We start from the raw sequence: 12,457 nt of genomic DNA, 5'->3' as shown, positions 1-12,457 counted from the left end.
ATAAAATCCCTTTGAAGTGGAATTTCAATCCTTTCGAAATGGACACTGAATGTAAAACATATATGTCAATTACAGTTCTCTTTTTGTTCATAGCGAAGCTTAAAAAATTGTCCTTGCTGTCTGTACTCTTTTATTCACTCTTCAACCATTTACCTTTGGTAAGACCTTCAAGACCTTTCTGTCAAGATCACTGGATACTCTTTGTCCCCCAGCCCCTCCACATCTGAGATTATTGACTACCTTCTTGAAATTTTCTCCATCTTGGATTTCAGGGTATCATTTATTTGGGTTTTGCTCAGGACTTTGTCTTTTCCCCTTTTCCTGCTTTTTTTCTCCATAATTTCTCTCTCCCATTTTTGAACCCCTTCATTGAGCTTGGCCTATATTGACCAGGACTTTTGTTTCTCTTTGGGAGAGAGCTTTGTAATCAGGTGTTAGGCATGTCTGCCTTATGTCCCTAAAGCATCTGAAATTCCACATATCTGAACCTGACCTCCTTTCTCTGTCCTGTCTCAACCACTTAGTCACCAGATTCTACTGATTTACCTCAATGTGTTTTGCATTTAGTCTGCCATCTCCTTTCCATCTCCACGGCCATTTCTGTGGCTTGGACGCTCTCACCCTTTTTTCTTTGGCAATTAACATGGACTTTATGGATATTTCTCTTACAGTATTTTCCTCTACACTGCTAATAACATGCATATTTGAATATATCGTTAATATCCAGATGTATCTTGCTATATATGTATGTTTATATTTAATTCTTGACCATTGTCTTCAAAGAGTTTCCCTGATCAAGCCTCCGCATATTTCTTGAAACTTTTATCCTACTACCACTACTCACCCTTCCTCCCCCATTTTTTTTCAGGCCACATTAGCTTCCTATTAGTTCTGATGATTTATGCTCATTTCTGCCTCTGAACAAACACAGTTGCTCTTCCCTTTGCCCAGGTGTCCTTCCATCACCCCATCCCACCATTTGCATGGTTTTTGTCTCATTTCATTCAGATTTCTCCTAGAGTGTTACTTCCTCTTAGACCTTCCTCGGTCACCCTTTTCTTCTCCATCAACTTTCTTTCCTTAACCCTGCTTTATTTTTATCAGAGTATTTATTACTTGCAGTTCCATACTTATGTAATTACTTGTTTTGCTGTCTTTCCTCCTGGGGAAAAAAAAAGAGTTCTGAATGCAGGGACTTTGCCTTATCTATGTCCAGTGCACTATCCACAGTGCTTAAAATTGTGCCCAGCAAATGGTAGGCAGACAGTAAATATAAGTGATCAAGTACCTGAATTTTTTAAGTAAAATATTTTGCAGATCCATGCTCATTTCGTAGGATAAATGACCCTAAAATGTCATAGAAATCGAAATGACATGCTACAGTATTATTTTATTCTGTAATGACTAGTAACCATTTCTCATCCAGAATACTCTTTTTAAAAAAGTTGTTCTGTCTTAATGCATCACTCTTTTCTTTTGTTGGTTGATTGTTATTAATTCATCTGATAATGCAATTAGTGGGTAACTTTTTATGGTTGTTACCCTGGGTGGAATGGAGACCTGCCTGGGATAAGAGTTTAGGTAATTACCTTTGTTTCAGATTTACTTGTAATATCTAGAGTAGGTTTACTATATGTAGAATTTTCTTTCTTCTTTAAAATCCTTTAACTCAATTTTTTTTTCTGTAGATTTTTCATGATGTAGCCTATAAAGCAAAAGACAGAAACGACCTCTTATCTGGAATTGATGAATTTTTAGATCAAGTAACTGTCCTACCTCCAGGAGAGTGGGACCCTTCCATACGCATAGAGCCACCAAAAAGTGTTCCTTCTCAGGTAAGATTCCACACAACCCTGTGAGTTGCTTTGTCCTAGTTAAAATATCTTTGGATAGGTTATACATTTTTATGATTCACAAATCAAAACTGTATAAACGGGTACACTCAGAGCGGTTGTGTCCCCGTCATGTTCCCTTTACCTTCTTACCCCTGTACCCACCTCCCATGGAACATCATTGTCCTTCTAGTTTGTATTCAGTCCAAGGAGATGCAAATATAGCCCTGTTTCCTCCTTTCTTACCAACATACCACATGTCCTGTTCTGCACCTTGCTTTTTTTTTAGTATAACAGTATATCCTGGTGATGTGGATCAGAAGACATCACAGAAATATGTCTTATTTTTCTCACAGCTCTGTTTTATTTCACTTATGGATATACTATATGCTGTTTCTGGGCTCAGGTTGTCTTCAGTCTTTTCCTTTTCTAAGCCGTATCACAATATTTATATGCCAATTTAGTCTTGTGCAGGTGTATCTGTAGTGTCGGTTCCCAGAAATAGGATTGCTGGCTCACGTGGAACCTTTTTTATAATTTTAGTAGATATTACCAGAATCCCTTCTTACTGGGTTGTGCTGTTTTGGACACCCACAGTGATGAATGCCTCTTTCCCTACAGCCTCGCTAACAGCGTGTTATCAAACTTTTGGATACTTGTCAGGTGGATAGGTATCTTTATCCTACTATGTCAGGTATTATAAAGTGGTTTTCATTTACATTGCTATAATTAGTGAAATCGAATATTCCTGGATATACTTTGTTCATTGCAACCCCCCTGCTCCTGAAACACACAAAAACCACACCTTTTCCTAACATTTAAATCATTTGTTGATCCTTTGGAGTTTATTGTGGTGTATTATGTGGAATATGCATCTAGCTTTATCTTTTACCTACATTGCTGCCAGTTTGTTCCAGTTTATTAAAAAGTTGAGCATTACTCCCCTTGATTGGTGTTGTTGCCTTATCGTTTTGTAAATTTCCCTTTGCATTCAAGTCCTTCTGGAATTTGTTTTCCATTCCATTGGTCTCTCTGTTCATGGACCAATTCCATACTTTAATTTCTGAGGCTTTTTGGCATATTTTAATATCCAGTAGGTCTAGATTCATTCTTGACCCTTCTGTTACTCTTGCTTTCCTGAATTTTCTTGGCTGTCTTTGTATATTTATTTTTCTATGTAAGCTTTAAAATGAGCTTTTAATTTCCAGAGCTAAAACCTGATTTCTAAAAAACTGTGATGGCAGTTAAATTTGTAAATGAACTGAGGGAGAGTTGACATCTTTTAACATTGAGTCATTCAAGAACATGGTATGTTTCCCCCTACTTGTTTTCCGATTTCAAGTTAGTTACTGTGTCCTTAAGGAATGCCATAAAATTCTCCTTTACCTACACTTTACGTACTTGGTGAGTGTATTCTGGGCATTTTATCTTTAAGGTCTGTATTGTAAATGAGGTTTTGTTCTGTTATATCTTCACTTTGTTACTTTTATACATAAAGGCTCTTTGTTACTGAGTATTTCTTTTTTATTCTCCTCCCTTTCTGAGTTCTTTCATTGTATGTAATAGTTTTTCAGCCATGTCATCTGCAGTAAGATATTTTGATCCCTCCTTTTCTCCTTACAGCTCTAGTGTATTTTCTGTTGTCTGATTGTATTGGCTGAAATCTCTAGTAATGTTGAGTGGCAGTTGACTTTAAATGGGCATTTCTTAATTTGTTCTCAGTTGTAGTTAGTGTCCCTAATGTTTCTTTCATTAAGTTACTGACGTTGAAGCCAAAATACACATTTTATCATGCTCAGAAAGAATCCAATTAAAGTCTGTTTCATTGAAATTTTTAATGTAAGTGGATGTTAAATTTTTCAAATGGCTTTGTAGCATCTCTGGAGATGATTGTATGACCTTTGATCATTTATTGTGGTAGACCATATTAATAGATTCTTTAATTTGAAAACACTCTTGCATTGAATGAACCCAAATTTGGCTTCAGAATGCTGGTCGCCAACATCTAATATTTTAAGTTGTTTGCATCACTCTAAGTAGATTGGTCCGTAGTTTTTTGTGCAGTCTTCCGGCTTTCATATCTTTCTTCTATTTATTTCATATCTGTAAATTTTCCCTTCCCTGTTTTTTTAAAACTTTAAATAGCTAGAGTAATTTGGTTCTAAAAGTCTGGAAGAATTCCTTTGGAAAATTTTCTGAGCCTGAGTATTTTGTTGTATGGTGGACTTTACAACTTGCTTGTTTCTTCTGCAGTGATTGGTTTGTGTAAGCTTTCTCTGTTTTCTGGGGTCAGTATTATATTTTCCTAGAAAATTGCCTATTTCCTGTTTTTCTGGTTTCAGTTTTGGGGAAATTATGTGTTCCTTTGTATTACCCATTTCTTTAAGGTTTTTAATTTATTTGCATAGGGTGGTGTATGTACATACGTGTGTGTGTGTGTGTACAAAATTTCCTTCAGTTTGAAGCTGCCTCCTTGTCATATCTTTTACTGTGTGTTAGCTCATGGTTTATCCTGTTTCTGAAATAGAGCAGCTTTTACAGCTTGTTTCAGTTCTCCTTTTTTAAAGAAGCGTTTTGTTTTCTAACTCCGTTTCTGCTTTTAGTGGTTTCATTTCATTACTTTCACTTCAGGAAAGAATCTGTTTTCATATTTCCTGAGCTGGATGTTTAATTCATGTATTTGTATCCTTTTGTTTTTCTTAATATAAATGCTCAATTTTCTTGAATGATGGTTTTTCTATATCCCATGGATTGTGTTATGTAGTGTTTTCCATTTCTTTTGTTTTTTAGGAATTCTGTAGTTTTGTACTCTTCTTTCCCCTTTGAGCTAAGATGTAATTTAGTTTTAATTTTGACACTTTCAAGCGCTAATCCTATGATTATAGATAAGCCTTGCTACGCTATAAATGTTGAACATATAAACCAAGTAGTGTAAGTTTGTAGTTCACCCAGGGTTTTTGACCAATGGGATCTCCTGGGATGGACACCCTTCCCCTATCTTTCTTTCCTTCTCACAGCTGTGTCACACACAGCCCATTGACCACTGACCTCTGGAGGTAACAGATTAGAAGTTACTTCCTTGATCTTCAAGTGAAGGGAGGGGGAGCCTTTATCACTCACGCAAGTCTTGAATTACTAATAATAAAATGTAATAGGAAATTGATTTTTATGAAAACGTGTTTTTAAAAGACAACTCTTGTGCTACTTTCATCTTCAGGGAAGTATTGTGGTAAAAGGAAAATGGCATTTACTTTTTTATTAACATAAAGTGTATTTTTCATTAGTATGAGCAATATTTTAAATATTCTGGTTAGAGAGATGCTTTTGGGTATTTATTTTCCTATTACTGAGTGACAATTTGAGATGGTGGGTATGAATGTGTTGTATATAGTATATTTGGTTTAGGATACAAAATATAAAAAGCCAATCAGTCATAAAGTGGAAATGTTAATAGAGACAAATATTACATAACTGTTCTAATGTGCAGTTCATTTCAAGTGGACGTTTATATGAGGTATCATTATTTCCAAGGGCATTGATTAGATGATGCAATCAATATAAGATCTCCTGTTCCCTCTAATTCAGGAGTGCCATCTGAACTTTTTGAAAACAGAATTCTGAAAATGTGTTTTTTGTGAAATTCAGGAAAAGAGGAAGATTCCTGTATTTCCCAATGGATCTGCCCCCAGCTCGGGTGAGACACCTAACGAGGCCGGTCATCATGCCGGGCCTGAGCTGCAAAGGACTGGACGGTGGGTACAAATACTGATTCAGTGTGGGTGTCTTTTGAGGACTAGGGGTTGATTTGATGAAGAAGGCATAAAAAGTCTTTTTCTTTGCAAGTATATGGAAGTTAATCTTGTACAGTGTTTTTTTTTTTTTTTTTTTTTATATTTAAAATGCATCATTATGTAAGTGTATTTTGTTGAGGAAAATTATTTAAAAATAATTTTACTAGTAGATGCTTGGATTCTTTATATCAGGCTTTAATTTAAAATGAAAATGTTATGGCCCATATGATAAGAATATTGAGCAGTTACATAGAATATAGTGTAATTTACATTACCCATTCAGAAGGTTCTTGAAGAAGGTGTGGAGTGCTATTAAAATTCTCCGTATAAAGTTACAGAATTATGGGAACAGAGAGGAATTACAACCAATAGTTTGTGTGTGTGTGCATAGATTTAAAACTCTTAAGTGAACATTGTATCATGAGATAGTGTAAAATGAAACCATGGTAATGATCCCTGGAAACCTAGTTAGAAAAACTGTTGAAGGTGTTAATTTTGGGAATAAAAAATAGAAATATTGCTAGGTGCAAACATTGTCTGAAAATATTTTGTAGAATAGAGAAATGTTACGGTATTTCCATACTGTAGAAAAAAGCATGTGGATATTGATACTGTTGTCCACGGGTGGTGGCTGTAACTAAGATTTTGAACCTTCTATATTTGTTTAAGACATCAGGATACTTGATAACAGCCACATTATTAGGGGCATTGATGACATATGCCTAAAGGACGCTATCAGAGAAAAAGAACAACTGGCATATTGAACATAAAATTTAGAGAAACTTGAACACACAATTTGTTCATGGTCTAATATATTAGTCTCTGCAAGTATCCCCAAACACTAGCAGTTACTGTTACTTCCTCGGACTTCAGACTGAGATCGGGTTAGTCAGTGAGAAATACCAAGTCAGGCCCCCACTGATCTCACGGTCCGTCACATGAGAGCCTCATATAAACTGTTGATCAGTTGTTGATTTCATGATGTGGTTTCATTTTCGACATGATCATTGACACCTTTTTTTATTGCAAGTTGATTTCCCCCGCTGTCAGATTATTTACACAGTAACTTCTGTCAACTTGTCAATGTGTATTTAGTATTTAGTTTGCAATATTAACTTTTAAAAAGGTAGAATGGTAAACCTTGAAACATCCAAAACATTTTAAAGCTTAAGATTACTTTTTTGGTGTATTTTCTGCAGAATGTATGTTTTATGAGTCACAAAACCTTTTTGAATTACTGATTTGTTACTATTTACTGAGTACCTACTATGTCCTGGGCAGTGTTCTAGACACTGGTGATAATGGCAGTGAACAAGGAAAAGTCCCTGCCCCTCACTGAGGCTTATATTTTAGTAGAGTGCTTTCAAGTCAGATGTATCCAAAAGTTAAATTAAAAAAAAAAAAAAAAAAGACAAAAAAAAAACACCTACATTGAAATGCTAAGGCTCTGATGTGCAAATACCAATTTACCAATTTAAACCTTAGTTTTCTAAACTTAATTTAAACCAAATACAAATTTACCAATTTAAACCTTAGTTTTCTCCATGTGCACGTGAACTTGAGTACATATCCAGTAAATTAAATACCCTGCGTTAATTTTTTAGGCTTTTTACCTGGACCAGAAATATTTATGTGATTGAAGTAGTAATTTTAAAAGTAATTAAAATTATTCAATTCGCTACTGAGTCTAAGCACAGCATACTGGATTCATAGTAAAGGGTATTTGAGGACTTACGGTTTATATTATAATTGCCTTCCTGGTATTTCTGACACTTGCCTTTAAGATTTATAATGTAGATACTAACTGATAGAATTGCTTATGCATATTTTCTTGAATGGACTGTTAGGTTTTATTTATTTTTATTGTATATTTTCTTGTACATTTGTGTCTGAAATTACATTTACTCATATAAAATCATTTGCCTGCAGTCTTCTCAGTATATAGTCCATAAAATACAGATGTTTATGTGTCTTTTAACGTAATGAGATCTGCCTTTCCTCTGTCAGTGGATGAGATTAAATGAGTGTATCTTCTGTAATTTATATCGTGATTTAGCTAGGATATTAATTTCTGTTGACAAAACACTAGGCACCAGCAGTTTTATGTAGCCCATAGATTTAGTTTGAACTAGCTAGAAGCCTCTAGTGTACAGTTTGACGAGTTTCATCTCACCTATTTAGGCTTTTTGGTGGTTTGATACTTGACATCAAAAGGAAAGCACCTTTTTTCTTGAGTGACTTCAAGGATGCATTAAGTCTACAGTGCCTGGCCTCGATTCTTTTCCTATACTGTGCCTGTATGTCTCCTGTAATCACTTTTGGAGGGCTGCTTGGAGAAGCTACAGAAGGCAGAATAGTGAGTACAAAGATTGGTAGTGGCCAGGCTCTTAGCTCTTCAGAGGCAAGTGTCTGTGTGCATTTGTCTCACTATTCCTACTTTTATTTGAAGAGTCTACCCACAGCATGATTAACCTGTCCCAAAGCAGACTTCCCCCAAGGGTAATTGCTATGGAAAACATGGGGAAGCCATTTGAGCAGGAGAAGATGCACAGTTGAGGTAAAAAAAAAAAAAAAGGAAAAAGAAAAAAAAAAGAAAGAAAAAAAAAAGAAAGAAAACAAGAAAAAGAAAAAGAAAAAAAAAAGTTGATCCTGGCCTGCTGGATGAATGGTTTTATAAACTGAGTAAAAGGCTTGTATTGTCTTTGTTGTGGGGTGTGGGGAAGGGTTGGTGGTGGGAGACAAATTGAACTGGTTCTGGGTGGGTCAAGGGTGGGTGAATTTATCAGTGGGGCTACTTCATATCCTGTAAGGCATCATGGGATTAGTTAGAGCCCTGGGATTAATGTTAACTCATCAGTCCTGGTGGGTAGGCCCAGACTAGATAAGTAGCCTTTGCAAGTTGTAGAAAAATGGTGGATTTCTAGTGTTGTTTATTTTGCTGTTACTAAATTTGTGTAAAAGTAGCCAACGTTTTAATTGGAAAGTGTAACTGAAAACTGCATCCATATTTTGATATGACTAAAATGAAAGTTTTTATGACTTTTTGTTCTTGGTAATGCTGTATGAGGGGCTGTGGGAGGCATGATAAGAGTATCCAGTGCCTTGTAAAATGTTGAAAAAGACTTTTTTGTTTATTTAAATTTTAATGGAATTTAAATGAGATGATTTGCAGTTCTTAAGTGTATTTTATTTCCTTGCATTTACTCTTAGGAGGAAATTCATTTTTTTCCAGATAAAAGGTGAAAAAAATAGCCAGAAGCTAATTGATCATTATTCAGTTAAACTATTTCATGATCTGAACGTGAGACAAATTTGACAACTAAAATTTCCTTTGAACTCAATTTATTTTTGGTTATTTAGATTCTTTTACCCCTCAATCATTTTATCAAGGAAATCTGTTTTTAATAAGTTGCTTTTTATGCGTTGTTGCAAAATATACATGTAACTCTGCTGGTCCCCCTGGAAATGTGTCTTACCTGTTACCATCATGGAAACAATGCTGCTTTGCTTTTGGACTTTCCTGCACTGCCTGCCTTTCTCATCCTGCTGTTTAATATACCCTGTGCCTGTGATGGTGCTGTAGGCATTGGGGGGACATAGACAAGTGTCAGATGAGCATGTGTCTTCTGTCCTCAAGGCTTCTAACAAGACAAGAAGATACGGTAGTGTGTACCTAGGGAATATGTCATGGTGTGCTGTGGCACATGTGAATGAGATCAGGGGGGAGCTGTAGCAGGTGGAAGGACCACAGTGAGAAATCCGGAGTATTACCGAGGAAAGTGATACAGAGATGATGTGTTTGTTTTCAGGTGCTTTGTCGGAACGTCAAATAGAAGGTACAGTTCCAGAGTTTGTACAGTGGAGCAAGTTTGTAAGGAGCAAGAATAAAGGTTGGGAATAGGTGACGGTGACAGGGGAGATCATTCATAGTGAGGGGAGAGGGAAAAGTACGGAGTTACGTTTGTGGACCGGAGGAGGAATGAGACTGCGGAGGAAAATGGCCCAGCAGATGAGACACAGCACCACCAGAACTTGAAAACAGGAATCAGGATGATGTAAGTTTGCAAAAGCCAAACTAGAGGCTCTGAGAAAGAAGAAAGATTAGCGTGGAGCGGTCACTGCTGTGCAGTGGAGAGGTACAGGGAAGCTTCTGGTGGGTAAGATGGAGGCTTCTGATTGTGGCCAGAGGAAGGCAGTGTGGTAGGGCTCTGGTTTCTTAGGGAGAGAGACCGTTCTGCTTGGGAATGAACATAAAAACCATTTACAAATGAGGATAAGACTAGATCTGGGCGAAGGAACTAGTGAATGTGCCAGTAAAGGGCTTGGGAGAGGAGTGGTGGACACAGTGGTGAAAGGAAGGGCTTCCTGGGACAGGTTCTGCCTTTTTAACACCATGTTGGGAAGGGAAACTATTCTTCTGTGCCTGTTTGCCCCCAGTTAGCATTTCTTTATTTGCCATCTGCTTGCTTCTCTTCTCGGTTTTTTGCTCTCTCTCGACACCATGTAGACATTTTTTTCCTTTGCCTTGAGCTCTGCTTCAGTTCATTCCTAAATATGCGTATTCTGATTGAAGCAAGTATTTTATAATGGCTTAGCAGTTAATACGGGCCCTTTGTTTTGGCTGACGTATGTGAGTTTGGTCCTATTTTATACTAATAGTTGAATAATACTTTTACTGCATACTCTTATTTTGTGATTTTGCTTTTGGAAGATGCTGTTATTGCTGCTGATGAGAATCTCTGCCATTTATTGAGTGCATTCTGTGTGTCAGCCGGTAGGCTGGTAGGTGTTTTCTCAAACACCGCTTCATTAAGTTCCCCCGGCTCTTACCGCTCCCGCTGAAAAATGAGTAGGGTTGGGCTCGAAAAGTTTGAATAATGCCAGTGGCTTAGCATCTGGTAGTAAAGGGTCGTCTGCTCCACTGTGGTTCTGAAGCCCTGCTCTTCTGCTGCTGTGCTGCCTCCCACGCCCAGGCGGGGTGCTTCTCACGAGCTTCTTTTCCTTGCCTTTCCCAACGATGATGGGCTTTCCCCTTTCTTGATAGTGCATTCCAGTTGACCTTGATGTTGTGAGTGATGAACTGTTCTTTTCTTTCTGATCCCTCCCCTGTGTCTAGTGGCATAGCCTGTACCCCTTATCATCTAATTAACTAATGAGTTAGGATGTCCTATTGGTAGAGGTTGACGTACCAGCTTTGATTTACACTTTCTTGAGTCTTTGATTTTCTTATTTTACCTTTTTTTTACCTAGCTTTAGTAGTCACATACTTCTTCATTGAATGGTTGCTCTGAGTTTTTAAAGGAGATATTCCATCTATTTTATGTTAAAAGCATTTTATTTTTGATGTCTGTTGGTTAAGCCTATCATATAAGAGTAATTTCTTTGAAACGTGTGGAAAATTGCTCTTTAGAAATCATTTTGTGACTGATAGGATCAGTTGTTAATTTCTGACTTACCTATCTGAAGGAGTCTTTTTTTGTAGCACACCATATCGAGTATTTAATGTTTCCTATTTTTTTAATGAATTATTTCAGACATATAAAAATATGCACAATAACAAGTGTATTTGTACTCCCTACAGACTTAAGAGATAAAATACCTATAGATAGAGTTAGAATCTAGGCTCCTCTTCCATTGACTCCTCCCTCCTGCCTCCCACAATACTGAGTTCTGTATAAAGGTTGATTGCAAAAGCTCACTTTTAATATGAAAACAAAGCAGTTTTCCCGATGTATTTAAGATGTATTTGTAATTGTCCATATTTAAAATAGAAAGTTAAGAATCAAAAGTTGTGTCTGCTTTGTGTGTTAACTACTTGATTTGTGTTTTTATTTTTCAGATGTCTTACGTGTATTTCAGTAGGTCAGAGATAATGTTTATGATGTATTACTTCTATTCATTTCTTTTTTCCTTAAACAGAGTGCAATAGAGTCTCTTTTTGGAGCATCATTAACTGGGATTGCCTATTCGTTGTTTGCTGGGCAACCTCTAACAATATTGGGGAGCACAGGTCCAGTTTTAGTGTTTGAAAAAATTTTATTTAAGTTCTGCAGGTACGTAATAGTTATTTACTTATCACATGTGTCTACATATGTGTATAATTATATTGTTTATTAACTTTAGTTAAGTGCATTATATATTTAGTAGCTGAAAAAGACAGAATATATATTTTCAGTATTTGGGGGCTACTGTGTGGTTGACCCTGCTCCCGTCCCTGCTATTGTACCTACCCCGTCACCGTGTGTATAAAATCAGTGGGTTTGAGTCCTGGTCAACAAATCACTTGCACAATAAAAATCCTTTGTGCTGGCAAGCATCAACCCAGCAAGAAGGAGTTAATCTAGTTGTTGATTAGCTGGTATGTTGGTCTTTTAAAGGAATTTTAAAAAGAGGTGGATCTTGGAGGCTGTAGCTGACTTTGCCAATCAGGTCTATTTAGCAGAATGAATTTTAGCTGTCGGAGTGAGATGTCAGTTTCCATTGGCAGGGTTCACAGTGTGGGAATCAGTTCTGGGTACTGTAGCTGGTAGAGTTGGAATTTGATGTGGCCAGTACTATTCCTTTTGTGAGATAAATGCCATTGAATATTTTAGCCTGAAACCACTCGATCCTATTAAAATATCTGATTCATCTAACTCATCTTGTTCTGATTGCTTCTTCACTGAACAAGCTGATTCTGATTCCAATCTGGCATGCCAGCTGCATAGACTAAGAGAGAATGCAATGACCTGAAGTGTTCTGGACTCTGTGGCCTTAAAGTAATTTCTTATTTGAAATTGAATTTACAAAATGAAGTCACTTTCTGTGGCGATACTGGTGGCAGAGGAGATGTTA

General features: G+C 36.7%; 1 protein-coding gene across 17 annotated transcripts in view; it reads left to right on the top strand.

Moving 5' to 3' along the window:
* The window catches only part of SLC4A7 (solute carrier family 4 member 7), a 110,621-nt gene that overhangs the window by 68,286 nt on the left and 29,878 nt on the right, over window positions 1-12,457 (top strand). For all 17 annotated transcript variants that reach the window (XM_045436382.1, XM_045436380.1, XM_045436391.1 and 14 more), the window contains 4 exons: window positions 1,689-1,835; window positions 5,478-5,584; window positions 7,805-7,979; window positions 11,543-11,676. In XM_045436382.1, the coding sequence (XP_045292338.1) occupies window positions 1,689-1,835; window positions 5,478-5,584; window positions 7,805-7,979; window positions 11,543-11,676 (563 nt within the window). The remainder of the gene's footprint in view (window positions 1-1,688; window positions 1,836-5,477; window positions 5,585-7,804; window positions 7,980-11,542; window positions 11,677-12,457) is intronic.

Source organism: Leopardus geoffroyi, chromosome C2, assembly GCF_018350155.1.
Source record: "Leopardus geoffroyi isolate Oge1 chromosome C2, O.geoffroyi_Oge1_pat1.0, whole genome shotgun sequence".
In the NCBI taxonomy this organism is placed as follows: Eukaryota; Metazoa; Chordata; class Mammalia; order Carnivora; family Felidae; genus Leopardus; species Leopardus geoffroyi.
The sequence above is the reverse complement of the archived record's forward strand: the minus strand, read 5'-3'. Positions and strand labels throughout refer to the sequence as shown.